At 41.0% G+C, this 19909-nt stretch overlaps 2 protein-coding genes across 2 annotated transcripts in view; both read left to right on the top strand.

The window, feature by feature from the left end:
- The window catches only part of LOC112156746 (NLR family CARD domain-containing protein 3), a 34958-nt gene extending 29852 nt beyond the window's left edge, over positions 1-5106 (top strand). The window contains exon 11 of the mRNA XM_036214627.1: positions 3113-5106. Coding sequence (XP_036070520.1) covers positions 3113-3648 — 536 coding nt within the window. The 3' untranslated portion in view covers positions 3649-5106. The remainder of the gene's footprint in view (positions 1-3112) is intronic.
- Positions 5107-6900: 1794 nt separating this feature from the next.
- LOC118597862 (NLR family CARD domain-containing protein 3-like) lies at positions 6901-19737 on the top strand. The gene is made up of 10 exons (XM_024289071.2): positions 6901-7148; positions 9409-9516; positions 9590-9718; positions 12354-12417; positions 12534-12762; positions 12879-14667; positions 14763-14936; positions 16724-16876; positions 16994-17040; positions 17157-19737. Exons 2-10 carry the CDS (start codon positions 9431-9433, stop codon positions 17696-17698), a joined length of 3213 nt encoding a protein of 1070 aa, XP_024144839.1. The 5' UTR covers positions 6901-7148; positions 9409-9430; the 3' UTR covers positions 17699-19737.
- The last annotated feature ends 172 nt before the right edge of the window (positions 19738-19909 follow it).

Genomic DNA, 19909 nt, shown 5'->3' with positions numbered 1-19909 from the left:
AAATTCACCTTTGCCAGCAAATAAATTCACTCCAATACAGTTTTCTGAATGTTTGTTCATAAACCCCATTAGAATTCTTGTTAGGAGAATTTGTATGTGGGAGGAGCTATTGGCAAAAGTTTTTATTGGCTCCATTGCTCCTTTGTAGAAGATGTGGATGGTGTTTGAAGAGTAGGTTGGGTTTAATCATTATGGAGAGCTATTCAGGCAGCTCTAAAGGTGATCGTTCACCGCAAGGCGTCATGTTTTGTTTTATTTGCTTCGAGACACTCCCGTATGGTTTATCATCTACTCTAGGAGCTATGGCCTCCATTTTCTGATCATGTCAGTACCAAGATGAGTTCCTGATTAGTTGCTGAGGTGCAAATATTCGCCAACATTGATAACTTTGTAATGTGCGTCAACATTTTTTTAAATTTGTATTAATGTTTGCCAAAAAATAACTCATAACAATGATTTATTATTTGCCCTTTTTTCAGATTTTCCAACCACTGTTACGACCCTGGACGTGTGTGTTTTGTGTGTGTGCTTTGTTTGTGTTTTATCCGTTTCACCATGCAGCTCCTGCACAAGTCCAGCTCCTGCACTGCTGCTGACTCCGCCCCCTTCCTGCAGAGCTGATTGAGGCAGCTCAGGGATTGGCTGCTCAGGGATTGGCTGGGAGGGAAGCTTAAAAGAACCCAGGAAGCTCTGATGAAGTGGCAGCTGAAATTCCTGAGCGGCGAATTAGTTTCTCAGCCTGCCCCTGCTATCTGCCTGGCCCAAGCCTGCTAGCTCCTGGTTTCCCCCTCTTTAGTTTGTTGTATTTGTTAATTTTGCTCTGGTGATTTAGTTTGCTTTGGAGTGATACTTATATTTGACTGTTTGGTTTAGTAACCTTTTGCTGTAAAGCCTGAGATCCTAAGTTACTATTAGTATTCATTTGCCTTTTTGTGGTTTGTTTTGACACCTGTCACTCCATTAAACACTGTGTCTCCTTCTTATCCCTGCCCGGTTATTTACTTATTTTCTTTATGTTACACATTTCTTCCTCCTCCCCAACGAGGGACGTAACAACCACATACCAGCTTAAACTAAGAACCAGCCAAAAAAAGAAGTTTCAGTATTTATCTGGAAACCCAACCCTTCTGAATGAGATCTACACAGAGCTCTACATCACAGAGGGAGGAACTGGAGAGCTGAATGAAGAACATGAGGTCAGACAGATTGAAGCAGCATCCAGGAAAGCAGACAGACCAGAAACATACATCAGACAAGAAGAGCTCTTTCAACTCCCAGCTGGAAGACAAGAACCAATCAGAACCGTGATGACAAAGGGAGTGGCTGGCATCGGGAAAACAGTCTTAACACAGAAGTTCTCTCTGGACTGGGCTGAAGGCAAAGCCAACCAGAACATCCACTTCACATTTCCATTCACTTTCAGAGAGCTGAATGTGCTGAAAGAGGAGAAGTTCAGCTTGGTGGAACTTGTTCATCACTTCTTCCCTGAAACCAAAGAAGCAGGAATCTGCAGCTTTGAAGACTTCCAGGTCATCTTCATCTTTGATGGTCTGGATGAGTGTCGACTTCCTCTGGACTTCCACAAGACTCAGATCCTAACTGACCCTAGAAAGTCACCTCAGTGGGTGATCTGCTGACAAACCTCATCAGGGGGAACCTGCTTCCCTCTGCCCACCTCTGGATAACCACACGACCTGCAGCAGCCAATCAGATCCCTCCTGAGTGTGTTGACATGGTGACAGAGGTCAGAGGGTTCAATGATCCACAGAAGGAGGAGTACTTCAGGAAGAGATTCAGAGATGAAGAGCAGGCCAGCAGGATCATCTCCCACATCAAGAAATCCAGAAGCCTCCACATCATGTGCCACATCCCAGTCTTCTGCTGGATCTCTGCTACAGTTCTGGAGGATCTGCTGAAGAGCAGAGAGGGAGGAGAGCTGCCCAAGAGCCTGACTGAGATGTACGTCCACTTCCTGGTGGTTCAGGCCAAAGTCAAGAAGATCAAGTATGATGGAGGAGCTGAGACAGATCCTCACTGGAGTCCAGAGAGCAGGAAGATGATGGAGTCTCTGGGAAAACTGGCTTTTGAGCAGCTGCAGAAAGGAAACCTGATCTTCTATGAATCCGACCTGACAGAGTGTGGCATCAATGTGACAGAGGCCTCAGTGTACTCAGGAGTGCCTCAGGATACAAGAGGGACACCAACAACCTGCATCTCCAACAACTTCTCACCTAGAAGAGCTGGCCTGGTTGTGTTGAGTGCACATGATCCTCACAGTGCTGGCTGGCTGATCCAGATGGATGTACAGTTAGTTTGTCACAAAGATTATGGGATCGTCTACTCCCAGGTGGGGCTGGTTGGTGAATTTCAGGGGGTCCAGGAAGATGCTGACCAGAGTATGTAGCTGGGCCGGTACTAGGAACTCCAGTGTCTTCATAATGTGAGCTATTGGTTTGTAGTCCTTCTGGCTTTTAGCGTCTTTGGGACTAGAACCAAGCAGGATGTTTTCCACTCCACTGAGACCCTCTGGAGGCAGAGGTTCATCTTGAAGAGCTGTGTAGGATTCCACACAGCTGGGAGAACATGCCTTGAGCATACCAGGGCTGATGCCATTGGGACCTGCTTTCTTGCATGAGTGGAGAGTCCTTAACTGGTTCTTGACCTGATCCACTGTCAAGGAAACAAGTGGAACTGGTGGGGACGGAGGAGGGGAGGATTCTCTAGGTGGAGGTATGAAGTGTTTGGTTGGTGGTTGGATGCTGGTTCCAGAAGGTTGTGTAAGGCCATTGCAGGAGGAGGAGGGAAGAGAGGGAAGTGTCTTGAGTCTACTAGGGGTTTATTGGGGGACCAGTGGGTTTTGTCCCGATGCCACAGTGTCAAATCTATTGAAAAAGATTTAGTTGGTTAGCCCTGCCCATGTCACCATCAATTGGATTTGTAGCCAGTGATGGTGTTCATCCCCCTCTAGAACCTCCTTCATGTTGTTAGTCTGTTTGGACTTCATAATGACAATCAAGCAGCTCACAGCCAAGTATTTGTAAACTGAGTTCTTATCAAGGTGTTGAGCACAATTCAACACCTGCAGCTGGATTGTTTTTGTTCTCTTCATCAGATTCCTGCCAGCTCTCCATTGACACAAACACAGTGAGCAGGATGATCGAGCTGTCCAACAACAACAGCAGGATGACCCGTGTGGATGTGCTGCAGCCGTATCCCGACCACGACGACAGATTTGACCTCTTTCAGCTGCTCTGCAGAGACGCTCTGAGCGGCCGCTGTTACTGGGAGGTGGAGTGGAGCGGGAGGGTGGACGTAGCTGTGAGCTACAAGGGAATCAAGAGGAAAGGGGACAGCGATGACCGCTGGTTCGGCTTCAACGATCAGTCCTGGATGTTATGCTGCGATGACACTGGTTACTCCATTTGGCACCGTAACGAAAACGTTTTTGTCCCCTCCTCATCCCTGTCATCCTCCTCCAACAAAGTAGCCGTGTATGTTGACTATCCTGCTGGGATTCTGTCCTTCTTTGAGGTCTCTGACACACTGATCCACCTCCACACCTTTAACACCACTTTCACTGGACCTCTTTATCCGGGGTTTGGGTTTGAGTTCCGCCCTGGATCCTGGCTGTCTCTGTGTCCAGTTTAACTTTCATCTCACTTCTCCTTATTTCTCTTTTTCTTCTTCTTCTCCTCTACTAATTCTAGATTGTACATTTTGTAGCTCAACCAGGAGCAAACTGACATTTTAGTTATTGGTCCTGAAGCCAAAAGAGAGAAACAGCTTTTTAAACTGAAAGGACTTTCTTTAAGTTTTTCAGAAACAGTTAGAAGCCTGGGTGTTGCTAACTTTTTCCCTTCACATAAGCAGGTGATTAAAACTGTTTTTTATCATCTTAAAAGTTTATTTAATGTCGGCCGACATGTCTCTCTTGCTAACATGGAGACGCTGATGCATGCTTTTATTGTCAGTAGAATAGATTACTGTAACGCTTCTCTAGCTGGTCTTCTGAAAAATAGCATCAAGAACCTTCAGCTTCTCCAAAATTCTGCTGCACGAGTTCTTTAAGATCCCCGCATTGGCTCCACATATGTTTCAGGCTTGATTTTAAGATACTTTTAATGGTTTTTAAATGTCTTAATGGTCCTGCGCTCTTTTATTGGTCAGATCTTTTAGTCAAATATGAACCCTCGAGGACCCTGAGATCCTCTGGCACTGGTCTACTAACCATTCCAAGGGTGGAAACCAAAACTTACAGAGAGGCATCTTTTCAGCACTTTGACCGTCGTTTGTGAAATGGTCTGCCAGAAAACCTGAGAGCCGCAGAGAGCATAGGTGCTTTTAAGAAAAGGCTGAAGACCCAGTTTTTAACCTTACTTTTAGCTAATGTTTTTATTTTTCTATTTATCCACTTAATGATATTTTATGATCTTATGCTGGACTATTATAGATTCATTTTAATAATCCTGTTTTTATGCTTTATTTTTTTCATTTTATATTGCTTTTGTCAATTATTGTTACTTTTTTATTTTCGTTTTTCATTTCCAGAGGTTCCTTAGTTGGATCCTCTCCCTCTTGGTCGGCTGCTGTTAAGCCGCTGTGGTTTTAGATATTAATATTATTATTATTATTTGATTTTTTATTGCAAATTTAATTTGTATTTTGGATTGTGGTTGCAGAGTTTTGTGTTCACTCCAAATGTATTTAAAAGGAAAAAAACTTGAAATGTCTATAGTTAAAACCAAATTATTAATAGCTAGTTCTTTTTTCATTTATTTTGCACATTTTATATGGAAAGTATAAATCACAGCATATAGATAATATACACTATTTCGATAAAAACATGTTTACATTAGTTGTGGATTTAATGCATAATCCTACATAGTAGTTGAAAATAAATTAAACCCCAAAACAACCTAAAAAGCCATTTTGTAGTCGATAGAGCCGCTGGTTACAGTGAGCTGATGCTAAAGGACTGAATCTGTGAGAAGAGACAGAACTCTGTCACTATTGTGGAGGGAAACAAGGAAAGACTAAAAGTTTTGGAAGTATTCTTTAAAAAAGAAACATTAATGAAGTTTTTTTAAATTATTTTTTATTATTCTGTAATGATAATAAATGTACAATATTTTAAATATTTTAATGTTTAACTTGAGCAAATTGACTCATGATATTGATGATATTTGCAGCAGAAAGTTGTAAGTTCTTCATGGGGGTCGTAAGAGAATTAAGATTGAAGAAAGAAGTCCACCATCAGCATTTCCACCAACTAATATTTTCCGTTCTCGGCCTTTTCCCCCAAATTGAATCTGTATCAGCACTTTGTGTTGTATTATATATGAAAATGTATCAATAAAGTTTTATTTTTCTTTTTTCAATGACATTTTCAAATATCAATGATTTCTTTGCTGAATGTTTCCTTTCTACCATTCCAATGGGTTTTTTCTTGAACTTTTGGCCATAATAATGTTCAGAAAACTGTAAATCATTCATTGTTTTTCTTGTCCCATTGCAAACTACCCAAACTCCAACTTGCATAGAAATATGCCAACTTGACTGAGTTTTTCCAAATAAATCATTAATTAACGAATAATGTGAGTGGAGAGAGGGCATAATGATGATAAGACACTCAAAATGTCGCATATATGATGAGTTAAAGTGGCGTCTGGTTCACTGTTAAAGCAGCAAATGCTGCACACAACTTAACAGAATGAAAAAGATGAAAGATGACCAGCAAACCTCATTCTGAACTACCTGGCAACCCGCTGTCTAATGTTACAAGAAAGCTGCTGATGATTAAAAACAATTATGATTCTTTGTTGCATTTATCTATTGCACCTTGTGTCATTTATCCTAAAAGGGAATTGTATGTGTTGCTGTCAAACTTAAAAGTCACTCAAATGTATACACTTGTGTAGGCTTGCAGAAACTGGACCAATTGCTGTAGATCTTGCTTGAAATTTCTGGGTAAAATTTAGACTAAAAACAAGGATGCAATGATGTGTTATAAAGAAAAGTGGCAACACCAGAACCGTTCAAACATTCATTATGAGATAAACTTTGACAAAAACTTTTTCAGCCTCTGTGATCAATAAAACCAAAGGATGACCAGTTTCAGTTCTTCTTTATCTTTCTGTTCTGTTACCCTTTTTGGTTTCTCCGTGGTTTTTGGCATGTCTCGGTTAATTTATTAAATGTTCATGTTCTGTCACTTCACGAAGCTTCATTTGCTTTAGGAGGACATCTTGTGGACACAAAGAGTATCAGCTGAATTTGAAGTGCAACAGCCACCCAATACTTTAAAATAAAATAAAAATAATACATGTAATGTTCATCCACCAAAATGTATGATTTTTTTAGTCTCCAGTCATCCTTTGGTTTTATTGGTCATATAAGTTGACAAAGTTTTAATATTTTTCAATGTTTACTTATGAATGTTTGAAGGGTTCTGGTGTAGCAAATCAGACAAACTGTTACCGCCACTTGTATATATTTTTAAATCACATATTTTGTTCTTTTGATGTTTTTCATCCAATATGACATTTGATTTTATTCAATCTTGACTTTTATAACTTTCACTGTGTCGCAATCTTCATTGCGCAACAATGAAAGTAAACGGATTTCTGATGCTTTTTTTTTACAACCCTATAAAAAACCTGTTTCCCAGAGTGGATCAGTTAGGAATAGTGTTGCTTTGGATAAAAGTAAAAACTTAAAAACCAAACCACTTTTTAGGATGTTTCAGAAGGAGATTTGCATGTTTGTTTAAATTCATTGAAATTAATGGAAAAACAAAAAAGCAAGAAATGTTTGTTTTGGTCGATAAGTTAGGAAAACCCTTAGTCATTTTGTGTTTTTTATTCTGTGTTTTTGTTTTGTCACCCAATAGTGTAAAATGTAACAAAATAAGTAAACAAAAAGAAGCAAAACTTTCCGCTAGGCAAGCCCACACATGAAATACCTGCAGCAATTGGGCTGCTTCCCTCTGAGTCACGGGGTAATCAGATCTGGTGAAGTATCGAGGCTCTCCAAGGACCAACAACACGGTTTAAGAAGAGGATTTGGGCATTAGACCTACAAAACAGATCGTTCGATTGACTTGGGAGCAAAAAGGACCTGCAGCTTTAACAGGTCAAACTGTTCAACAGGTAAGAACAGGTTATCTGTTCACATATCTGGAAGAAGAGATTTTCTCCTTGAAGTGATCAACAGATTCCTCAGACCGTTAAATTTTTACTTTCGATTTGAACTCTTGTGTTGTAAACAGATTTTATCTGTGAAATCTTCATCTAAACCAGGGGTCAGCAACGTTTTTTACATGAAGTGCCAATTTTAAATTCACTCCTAAACTTATTCTTTTTTTTATTTTCATGAAAAACAATCAGGAGTAAATGGAGTGGCGATCGGGTGTAGTTTTCTTTTTTAAACTTGTTCATATTGGCATTTGGCAGAACAGAAAGAAAGTCTGGGAATTAAAAGTTCCTACAAGTTTCTTCAAGTTAAATTCAAGACTTTTCAAGACCTTAGTAATGCCATGCATGTCAAAAATTGAGATTAATTTATCAGTCTATTCCCCATTTTATTATGTTATTCTTATCTTATGATCAAAACTGTAGCTTCTTATCTTATTTGTGCCGTGATGCTTTAGCATTCTTTTTTAAATCAGGGATGGACATTCAGCTTGTTGGTGCGTAACAACTGGTTGCCTGTAGTTTATTTACATAATTTAATGAAAGTAGTGGCGGTAAAAACATTTTTAAGGCTCAGATATCAAAGTTTAAACTTTTTTAAAACCGTTTAATGGGGCCAAACCATTATTTTTTTAAAGTCTTTCAGAGTAAACTATATCCATATCTATGATTATATATTACCTTTGAAACACTGAAAAAACAAAATATTTATTAAATATGATTCATTTTTGTGAACTCTTTTCATAACTAGAAGTAAAATGAGATCAGTGAGGCTCCGCCTTTCCCTCCTTGAGGGTGGGGCCCATTTCATGACATCATCCTAGAGCCTTCCTCATCAGCATGTCACCCACTAAAAAAAAATCAATTTTTTCCAAATATTGAAGTACAAACAGTGTAGCCCAGGCCTTTATCCCCAAAATCTCAGGATTTATTGAAATGATGAGAACTTTGTTTCTAGTAGCACTGGCTGTAGAAAATTTATTTTCTCTTTGAAGCATCATTGATCTCTGTACCAAAAATCCTTTTCACATGCAGCCTTCTGCCTTTGCTCAATAATCCACCTTCAAACCAGTTCTCCCAATTCGTTGCTCGCTTTTTCCACCAGGAAATAGTCTGCTCCCTTTCTCCACCAAGGAAATAGTCATTTTCCACAAGTGCCTAATCTGCTCTCTTTTCACCAGGTAAATAGTCTGCTCCCTTTTCCACAAGTAAATAGTCTGCTTCCTTTTACACCAGGAAATAGTCTGCTCGTTTTTCACCAGAAAGTCTGCTCCCTTTCCCTACCAAGAAAATAGTCCTTTCCCTTTTCCACAAGTGCATAGTCTGCTCCCCTTTCACCAGCAAATAGTCTGCTCCCTTTACCACCAGCAAATAGTCTGCTCCTTTTTCCACCAGGAAATAGTCTGCTCCCTTTCCCTCAAATAAATAATGTGCTCATTTTTCAACAAGTAAATAGTCTGCTCCTTTTTCACCAGGATATAGTCTGCTCCCTTCCTTTACCTGTAAAAAAGTCTCCTCCCTTTCTCCAGCCATATTCCCAACATCTTCGTCTGCCTGCATCATTCTCAGATACGTTCAGGATCCATCACATGTTGCGCAGATTCCATACCAGAAGTTTCTTCACCATGTTTGAACGCTAAATCGAATGAGCCTTTCTTTGCCATCGCTACACTGGATCAAAACACAAACAGCCGGCAACTGTGCACGAGCTGGGGGTGGGGGGGTGTCGCTGCATTTTCTTGTCACTACCCGATCCCCTTTCCCTAACCACGCCCTAATCACGTACAGGTACATTACGTCACTTCCTCTTTGCAGCCAACATTTGCGACGGTTGAGAGTTTTGGGTTTGATTTGCGTCAGCTGGGTGATCGGGTAGCGACATCGACAACCCGCTTGTTTTCATGGGTATAGGAGGGCAGGATTTTAGAGGATTACTCAGGAATACATGAACAGATCAAAATACCCCGTTGAGGTTGTTTTTAGTGAGGAATGAACAGTATGAATGAACAGCTCACCGGCAACAGTTTAAAAAAACAGGGGAATCGTTTTAATTTCATTAGAGGAACAATCATATTAAAGGCGACAGCCCAGAGTGACTTCTAAAGCCAGATCCTTCACGCTCACATTGATGATCAGTGGAAGAGCAGCTAGTCTGTCAACAAAAACCTGAAGGTACTGGTACTGAAATGATCGTAGATAACTTGTGTTTTCTCTGCAGGTGAAGCTGAAACATTAGCTGAATGGATCAAGGTGAGAACGAAGATGAACCCTCCAACCCAGAAAACCCGCTGTGTGAGGTTGATGAGGGTCAGAGTGAAGCTCAGAGGTGAGACTTCTAACTGTGTGTGACTCTGCTTTTGTGTCAGGACTCGCATCAACAACTCCTTCAATGTCTACAGGAATAAACGTGCACCTGATCCTGAAACAGAATCTGCATCTGGATCTGGACCCAGCTGTGTTTCTTTGAGGAGTGACGAGTCAAAGAATGCTAAATTGAATTTTAGATCTGAATTTGTTGCTGCAGAAGGGTGAGTTCCATATAAATGTTGCTTGAACTTTAAATTAAGCTCTACACTGCATTCATATCAAACACAATTTTCCCAGCTGAAGTGTTCAGTTTCAGTGTCCAATCAATTTACAGACTTGGTATGAGGTCCTTTGTATACAAGATAGATTAGTTTGAATTTTTTAACCAATATTCGTTCCAACAGATACAGAGGGAAACGTGTAATTCGTTCGACATCTGAACCCAGCTCTATTTCCTTAAAGAGTGACAGGTCAATGGGTCGCAAAGATAATTATAAATCAGGCCACACGACATCAGAACTGTGAGTTTCATATAAATGTCTTACAGGTGTCAGAAATACAAGAGCAAGTGTTTATTCCAAAGTATGTTTTATTTAAGCTCAGCACTTTTGCACAGGTAGGAAATGTCACTCTGGTATCTGGGGCTTCTGGACGACGGAGTGCATTAAAACTACATTCTCAATAAATGGGATTAGTGCATCAAACTCCCCTCTGCTGCCTTTGCCAGCAAATAAATTCACTCCATTACAGTTGTCTGAGTATTTGTTCATAAATCCCACTTGCATTTTTGTTTAGCAACATGTGTTCAATAGCCACACCTTTTTAAGGTAGAGCCCTAAAACTTGCATAGCTAAAAAAGGAACGCAAGAGTTTTGAATGGGAAGCCCCAAATTTTCGTTAGTGCAAGTTTTCATTGACTTTTCATTGTAAGTGGACTCATCAGTGCGCGTTACTGAGTGTGGTGTGAACATAGCTTTAAAGGGGCCATACCATAATTTTCTTCAGCCTTTCAGAGGGAACTATATTAAATATATCATATATTACATTTGGAACACTAAAAAACAAATTATTTATGAAATATGAGTTATTTTTCGAGAGTTTTTTGCTACCAGGAAATAAAACCATGTTCTCCACCTCTATTGTCTCCTGCTTTCCGGAGCTGTGGTCCCAAGGTCTCTGGCGCCTGTCATGGCGGAAAGCCCTGAACCCGATGGTGGACACTGGAAGTAAGGGATGCCGTCAAGCTGAAGGAGTCCTATCAGGCCTGGCTGGCTTGTGGGACTCCAGAGGCAGCTGACAGGTACCGGCAGTCTCAGAGAGCTGCAGGTCGGGCTGTTTTGGAGCCAAAAACTTAGTCCTGAGAGGAGTTTGGTGAGGGCTTGGAGAAGGACTATCGGTTGGCCTTAAAGAGATTCTGGCAAACCATCCAGCACCTCAGGAAGGGAAAGCAGTTTTCTGCAGGCACCGTTTTCAGTCCAGGTGGGGATCTGCTGACCTCAACTGGGGACATTGTCGGGCGGTGGAAGGAATACTTTGAGGATCTCCTCAACCCTGCTGACACGCCTTCTCTTGAGGAAACAGAGGCTGAGGACACTGGGATGGAGCTGTCCATCACCCAGGCTGAGGTCACTGAGGTGGTTAAAGAGCTCCTTGAATGCAAGGCTCCAAGGGTGGATGAGGTTCGCCTTGAGTACCTCAAGTCTCTGGATGTTGTGGGATTGTCTTGGCTAACACGACTCTTCGGCATTGCATGGCAGAGGGAACTGTACCACTGGACTGGCAGACTGGGGTGGTGGTTCCCCTTTTCAAGAAGGGGGACCGGAGGTTGTGTTCCAACCACCTAGGAATCACACTCCTCAGCCTCCCTGGGAAAGTCTATGCCGCGGTACTGGAGAGGAGAGCGGCTTCCGCTAATATGTGGTCACTGCACCAGTCAGTTGTGGTGAAGAGAGAGCGGAGCAAGAAAGCAAAGCTCTGAATTTACCAGTCAATCTTCGTTCCAGTACTCACCTATTGTCATGAGCTCTGGGTCATGACCCAAAGAACGAGATCCTTATTAGTGGCTGAAATGAGTGTTCTCCGGAGAATGGCGGGGCGCTCCCTTAGAGATAGGGTGAGAAGCTCAGTCACCCGGAAGGGGCTCGAAGAAGAGCCACTTCTCCTCCACATTGAGAGGAGCCAGTTGAGGTGGCTCGGGCATCTGATCTGGATGTCTCCTGGACGCCTCCCCAGAAAGGTGTTCTGGGCATGTCCTAACAGGTGGAGGCCCCGGGGAAGACCCAGGACACGCCAGAGGGACTACGTCTCTCCAGGGTGTTAGCCTGGGGAATGCCTCAGGGTCACCCCAGAGGAGCTGGAGGAAGTGGCTGGGTAAAGGAAAGTCTGGACATCTTTGCTTAGACTGCTGTCCCCGCAACCCTGATGAGTGGAAGAAGATGGATGGATGGATAAGTTATACAAAGCCCAGTTTATGAGGGAAAGTGCAACTCTTACTGCTTGTTTTTGTCCAGTCCGACCAAAGAAACAGTCTAAAGTCTAGACATTCAATTCCTCCAGGTGTCACCTACGCATGTCTTATTTCCTCCTTCTTATATTCTCTTTCACTTTTCTCTTCCGTTCATTCTTAGTTTTCAAAATGATCAGATTCACCAAACAAGTTAATGAAAACTATAAAAGCACTCATGCTTTGTCTTACTGTTGTGATCAATTTTGCAATACGTTATGTCAACAATATCTTATTGCATTTACAAGTTTGTGGTTAATGTGTTTTTGAATGTTGTTAGGATGATATCTGGCATGCTTGGCTCACATGTCCACACAAACCCTCAAGATTAGTTCTTACACATGTCTTCTCAGGATAGACCAGCAGCTCCTAAAAGGTCCCCTTCAGCATCAAACCCAGATTGACTCCACATTTCAGGTATGAACACACACAACTGTTTGTCCCTCTCTGCTGTTCACACTCATCTCCATGCCACAAATCTGTATTTTAAGGTTTCTGGAATTAAGGCTTATTCATACAATATTCTGTTGCAGGTTCTGGAGAACAACATTGTCACTTTTGTGAAAAAAGGACTACAGAAATTCAAGAAACTTCTGAGTAGATGTTCTTTTGAACACATGGCAAGACCGTTAGACGATATAGACGTGTGTGGGGTTGACGATGAAGAACAAGCCAAGATATTGAAAGAAATGTTTCTAGAAATGACCATTCTCTTTCTAAAAGGAGTAAAAAAAGAGGAACTGGCTGACCGTCTGCAGAGCAGTAAGAGTTTACTGTATTGACTTAACACAACTTAGATATTGCAATTCAAATTTGTATTAATGTTTGCCTAAAAAATAATTCACAACAATGATTTAATATTTGCTTTTTTTTTTAAGATTTTCCAACCACATGCCAGTGTAAACTAAGAACCAGCCAAAAAAAGAAGTTTCAGTGTTTATCTGAGGGAATTGCTAAAGCAGGAAACCCAACCCTTCTGAACGAGATCTACACAGAGCTCTACATCACAGAGGGAGGAACTGGAGAGCTGAATGAAGAACATGAGGTCAGACAGATTGAAGCAGCATCCAGGAAAGCAGACAGAGCAGAAACATTCATCAGACAAGAAGAGCTCTTTCAACTCCCAGCTGGAAGACAAGAACCAATCAGAATCGTGATGACAAAGGGAGTGGCTGGCATCGGGAAAACAGTCTTAACACAGAAGTTCACTCTGGACTGGGCTGAAGAAAAAGCCAACCAGAACATCCACTTCATATTTCCATTCACTTTCAGAGAGCTGAATGTGCTGAAAGAGGAGAAGTTCAGCTTGGTGGAACTTGTTCATCACTTCTTCCCTGAAACCAAAGGAATCTTCAGCTTTGAAGACTTCCAGGTCCTCTTCATCTTTGATGGTCTGGATGAGAGTCGACTTCCTCTGGACTTCCACAAGACTCGGATCCTAACTGACCCTACAAACTCCACCTCAATGGGTGATCTGCTGACAAACCTCATCAGGGGGAACCTGCTTCCCTCTGCTCGCCTCTGGATAACCACACGACCTGCAGCAGCCAATCAGATCCCTGCTGAGTGTGTTAACATGGTGACAGAGGTCAGAGGGTTTAATGATCCAAAGAAGGAGGAGTACTTCAGGAAGAGATTCAGAGATGAAGAGCAGGCCAGCAGGATCATCTCCCACATCAAGAGATCCCGAAGCCTCCACATCATGTGCCACATCCCAATCTTCTGCTGGATCACTGCTACAGTTCTGGAGGATCTGCTGAAGAGCAGAGAGGGAAGAGAGCTGCCCAAGAGCCTGACTGAGATGTACGTCCACTTCCTGGTGGTTCAAGCCAAAGTCAAGAAGGTCAAGTATGATGGAGGAGCTGAGACAGACCCTCACTGGAGTCCAGAGACCAGGAAGATGATGGAGTCTCTGGGAAAACTGGCTTTTGAGCAGCTGCAGAAAGGAAACCTGATCTTCTATGAATCCGACCTGATAGAGTGTGGCATCAATGTGACAGAGGCCTCAGTGTACTCAGGAGTGCTGACTCAGATCTTTATTGAGGAGAAAGGTCTATACCAGGACAAGGTCTACTGCTTCATCCATCTGAGCATTCAAGAATTCCTTGCTGCTCTTCATGTCCACATGACCTTCATGAAGTCTGGAGTCAACCTCTTGGCAGAGGAGCAAACCTCATCTCAGTCGTCCTCACCAGGCCAGGAATCTGCAGACATTCAGTTCTACCAGACCTGTGTGAACGCGGCTTTAAAGAGTCAGAATGGACATCTGGACCTTTTTCTACGATTCCTTCTGGGACTTTCAAAACTAAACAATCAGACCCTCCTTCAAGGACTACTCGTCCCAACAGGAAGCAGGATTGAAACCGAGGAGAAGACAATCCAACACATAAAGAAGAAAATCAGTGAGAATGTGTCTGTGGAGAAAAACATCAACCTGTTCCACTGCCTGAATGAGCTGGATGATAATTCTCTGGCAGAGGAGATTCAGCATTTCCTTAATTCAGGCCGTCTCTCCGTAAACACACTGTCCTCTCTTCAGTGGTCGGCTCTGGTCGTCATTTTACTGTCAGATAAAGATCTGGACGTGTTTGACCTGAAGAAGTACTCTGGTTCAGAGGAAGTTCTTCTAAAGCTGCTTCCAGTGGTCAAAGCCTCCAACAAAGCTCTGTAAGAACATTGACTAGTCAAATTTATCTGATAAAGACACTATTTTATGATATCTAACTCAAGAATATAAACTCTGTCCTTGTTCTTTTTTCCAGATTGAGTAACTGTAAACTATCAGAGAGAAGTTGTAAAGCTCTGGCAGAAATTCTTAGCTGTGAGTCCTGCAGTCTAAGAGAGCTGGACCTGAGTAACAACGATTTGGGCAATTTGGGACTGAAGCATCTTTGTGTTGGACTGGAGAACCCCAACTGTACTTTGGAGACTCTCAGGTCAGTTCAGAGAAAGACTCCAAATACTGTATATGCAAGTTAAACTTTGAACAAGTTGGATGCCTGTCATACCTTTTCATTAAGCATACATATTGGATTAAGGGTGCAACCACTGATAACTGGCCCTTGCCTATTTGCTGCTATACTCAGAGCTGTGGGTGCGAGTAGCTGGATGGCTCAGTGGGCTAAATGTAGGGCTGCCATGCAGGAGACCACTGGGTGTCCACTGATCTCCCTCCAGATTGGGTCTTTAGGCAAGACCCTTGACGCTGATGCCTAACAAGGTTCCCATGTGCCTTTCAAATACAGGGTTGTGTCAGGAAGGGAATCCAGGATAAAAACTCTTCCAAATCACTTATGGGAAACAGTGGGTGCTGTTTCGCTGTTGCGACTCCTAATGGGATAAGCCGAAAGGTGAACAACAACAACTCAAGAGATGTATATACACTGTATATATATATATATATATATATATATATATATACAGTGTTTATACAGTATATACATATATTTATAAACAGTATATGTATATATATATATATATATATATATATGTATGTATGAATGATAGTCTCATGTTCCTTCTTCTTGATGTGACCATCGCTTGGTACTGATCTGGCTGTGCCAAGCGATGATCACATCAAAAAACGGGAACATAAGAAACTGGAGAAATACCTGGGACTCAGAAAGGAACTGGAGAAAGCTTGGAAGGTGAAAGTGACAGTGCTACCCGTGGTAATTGGAGCACTCGTTTCTGTAATATCCAAAGTGGAGGAGATCCCTGGAAAGACCTCAGACATCTCAGTCCAGAAAAGCGCAATGCTTGGAACAGCTAGCCGAGCTCGAAAGAGAAACTACCCGCTGATGCGGAGGATGAAAGGGGCATTCTTTTTCATATATGTATATATATATATATATATATATATATATATATATATATATATATATATATATATATATATATATATATATATATATATATATACATTTATGTGTGTGTGTGTATATACTCACACACATATGTCTGTATAATGTAGGCTTTGTTTGAAGATGGACTGAGGTGTTGTTCTCAAGTTCGCCTCTAGAGGGCGCGGATGTTTTCTAACTAATTAAAAGGATAAATTGAAACCGAAAGTAAACAGAGCAGCAAAATGGCAATGTTTCAGAGCAGTTCGGTTTTATAAGCTCAAGTGTACGTCAATGAGAGCGGTGAGCCATTTTTCTGTTTTTTGTAGAGGATAAATCTGCTTGTTAATGAGTGTGAGCATTTTCTGTTTACTTTATAAGTTAAGGTAGTTTGTTGGAATGTTTTATAATGCTAGATTTAGCCTGTTTCTATAATGCAGAATCATAAATATGATTGTATTTGGTTTATTTATTATAATGCTTGTTTTCTCTTTTTCTTTATTCTGTTGTAGAACCACACACACACTCACGCATGAATGCATGAAGCCACAAATGTTTATAGAGAAGAGTTGCCGGATATTTTTCCTGCAGTTAAAGTGGAAAAGAAGATAAAGTCATCATCTGAGCTATCATTCTTGGGGATCATACATTTGCACTTGACCCGTGCACACTCTGCGATTACCAACATACGGAACCCAATATAATATACCCAAGCCTTCAAGACAATATATATATATACATACACACACATATCACACATATATGTATGTGCGTAGCTCCTTTGTGCAATATGCTACATTCAATATCATACTACAGCTTCGACATTAAAGGGTCAGTTTTGACAAAGAAGTTTAGACGTTATTGTTAATCTGTGTCTGCAGCCTGTCAGGATGTGGGATCACAGAAGAAGGCTGCACATTTTTGGCATCAGCTCTGAACTCCAACCCCTCTCATCTAAAAGAGCTGGACCTGAGCTACAACCATCCTGGAACAGAAGGGGTGAAACTCCTTACTCCTATACTGGACACTCTCAGGTAATCAGAAATTCAGATATTCAGAAATCAAAAACAATCTATGGATGAGGGCCATGTAAAGTCACTGTTTGGATGCTGACAGAGTCTGGCCCGTTTTCACGCCTCTTCTCCTTTCAGGGTGGAACCTGCTGGACAGGAATGGCTGATACCAGGTCTAAAGAAGTGTAAGTGACTTATAACATGACAACCAAGCAGCTCCAAACCACATATTTTAAATTGTCTTTAAGTGTTGAAGACAATTCAACACCTGCAGCTGGATTGTGATGTTCTTTTTTATTAGATTCCTGCCAACTCTCCATTGACACAAACACAGTGAGCAGGATGATCGAGCTGTCCGACAACAACAGCAGGATGACCCGTGTGGATGTGCTGCAGCCGTATCCCGACCACGACGACAGATTTGACCTCTTTCAGCTGCTCTGCAGAGACGCTCTGAGTGGCCGCTGTTACTGGGAGGTGGAGTGGAGCGGGAGGGTGGACGTAGCTGTGAGTTACACAGGAATCAAAAGGAAAGGGGACAGTTATGACCCCCGGTTCGGCTTCAACGATCAGTCCTGGATGTTATGCTGCGATGGCACTGGTTACTCCATTTGGCACCATAACAAAAAATTATTTGTCCCCTCCTCATCCTCATCTTCATCGTCCTCCTCTAACAAAGTAGCTGTGTATGTTGACTATCCTGCTGGGATTCTGTCCTTCTTCGAAGTCTCTGACACACTGACCCACCTCCACACATTAAACACCACTTTCACCGGACCTCTTTATCCGGGGTTCGGGTTTGAGTGCAGGGTTGGATCCTGGCTGTCTCTCTGTCCAGTTTAACTTTAAACTGGACATAATCTCAGTCTTTTTCTTTCTGAGACAGGTTCAGAGATTCCTTTTGAGATTATGCCTCCTCCTATTTGTCCTTCCTTAAAAAATGTATTATCATTATTAATCCCTAAAATTAGATAAAAGAATGGAAGATGAATGATGCCATCATTCCAATACCCAGATATTGTTTTTCTCTGTTTCCAGTCCAAGAACTGACCTCAATACTGGTGAAGTGCTGCTCTACAGCTCATCAATGAACACATTATGTAGTGAACAAACACTGAATATAATTACTAAGACTAAAAGCCAAATATTTTAATTTACGCAAAATGTTTAATTCTTCTTTTATCTGCATTCTTGCTCCTCACAAGTCCATTGATCACTACACGACTAAACAGAACGGAAAATGTAAAGGATGACTTGTAAAACTTCATTCTGGATCACCTTAAGACCATGTCCAGGTTCTGCCGCAGGTCAGAAACCTTCAAGTCAGTTAAATGTTTAGAGCAGATGCTTTAGTTGTTACTTTTAAGCACCTGCTTCAAAATGAGATCTTACTGCCACAAGAAACCCAAAGAGGCATTTTGTTTTTGATGAATGTTGTATTTTTTTACTTATGGGGTTTACTTTTCCTTATATTAGATGTGTGATCTCTAGAAATGTTAAGTTTTCTTGAAGCAAAAATAAAACAGTAGAGATACACTAAGCTTCAGCAAGTCTTTAGGGTCAAAAAAGCTAAAATAGATTAATTGTATGTTTTCCACTGATATAAATGTATCTTTAAAGCTTTTGGTTGTTATTTGTATGACGTGTTACATTTTCCATCTCAACCTAAGATCAAACTGGAAAAGCTGAAATTTTCTTGCAATGAACTACATTAACTACACCAATTTTAAAACCATTGTATCGGCTCAGGGTTTATTTTTACGTTCTTTTATTTGTCCATAAATGATTTTTGGGTTTGTCATAGTTATGAGATCTGATTTGAAAGTATGAACCTTGACGTCCTAGTAATTCCTGAATTAGAACCAGAACTCACTGTGAGGCTTCTTCCAGTTTTTATGGACCTCATGTTCCAGAGAGCGTCTCTTTAAAGGAAGGCTCAAGACCAACCTTTTTAATCTGGCTTGTAGCGTAAACTAAGAAACATATATCTATTTTGCATTTTTATTTTATGTTTTCATAGTGCTGATGTTGCTTATTTGATCTTTTTTTATTCATTTTTAGTGATTTATGTCCAACTATCATGATTTGTTTATTTACTGTTTATGTGGACAGGTGTTTCTCTCGTCAGAGTCAAGGCAGATTTCTATTTTCTTAAAAATACATGATTGTTTTATGCTGTATTATGTTGTAATTGGGGGTTTGTGGGCATTCAATGTGTTTCATATTTTTTGTGTGTAAAGGTCTTTGTTTTGCTTTTTTTACCATGTAAAGCACTTTGACTTACATCTGTATGATAAAATTTTGATTTGGTTTGATAAAAAAAAAACAAATTCAAAACTTTTGTACTTACTAAGTGCATTCCTCTGATATCTGATTACATTTTTATCTTGCTTGGGTTGAAAGTTACTACTACAAAGCGGTTATATGACAGACTTAAATAAAGGATTTGTTCAAATCAAAAGCTTTTTTTTCTTTTATCTCTCCTAAAATTGAATTTCCTATTTTCTTGTCTTTTTCTTGACTTTAGCTTAATAAGATTGAATGGGCTTCTGATGAACACAAGTGATAAAAGCCCAATCCATTAATCAATGGGCTTGATTAATTGTTTCAAAGATTTAAAAAACAAATGTGTTCAAGACATAAACTAAGAGTAGGGTTGGTTTTCAAGTCAGGGAAGACTCTTGCGTCCTGCTAAATGCTCCCTTCTGGTCCTTGGGATCCTACGTTCATGTTCAGGATTGCTTTCAGGGTGATGGGGTCCCTCTTCCATATTCTCACAGTGATCCATCCTGCTGGAATTCACATTAAATTTTCTCACCAACACTTTCAGAGACACACACATCATCCAAATATCCAAATACAACATTTATCACTGCTGCTTCTCCAATGCTTCTCCATAGATGATGACACTGAGCTGCGGACATCACAGCCATAAAGGGATGTACATTGTTAACAGGACCAGGTCGAAACTGTCCTTCCTCAGGTTAATCAAACAATAATTTTCAATCAAACTGGTTTTCTGTGAAGTTAGAATATTAGACCAGACCAAAAATG

This window comes from Oryzias melastigma, linkage group LG2 (genome assembly GCF_002922805.2).
Source record: "Oryzias melastigma strain HK-1 linkage group LG2, ASM292280v2, whole genome shotgun sequence".
Classification (NCBI taxonomy): domain Eukaryota; kingdom Metazoa; phylum Chordata; class Actinopteri; order Beloniformes; family Adrianichthyidae; genus Oryzias; species Oryzias melastigma.
Note: the sequence above shows the minus strand (reverse complement) of the source record. Positions and strands in the feature narration are given on the sequence as shown.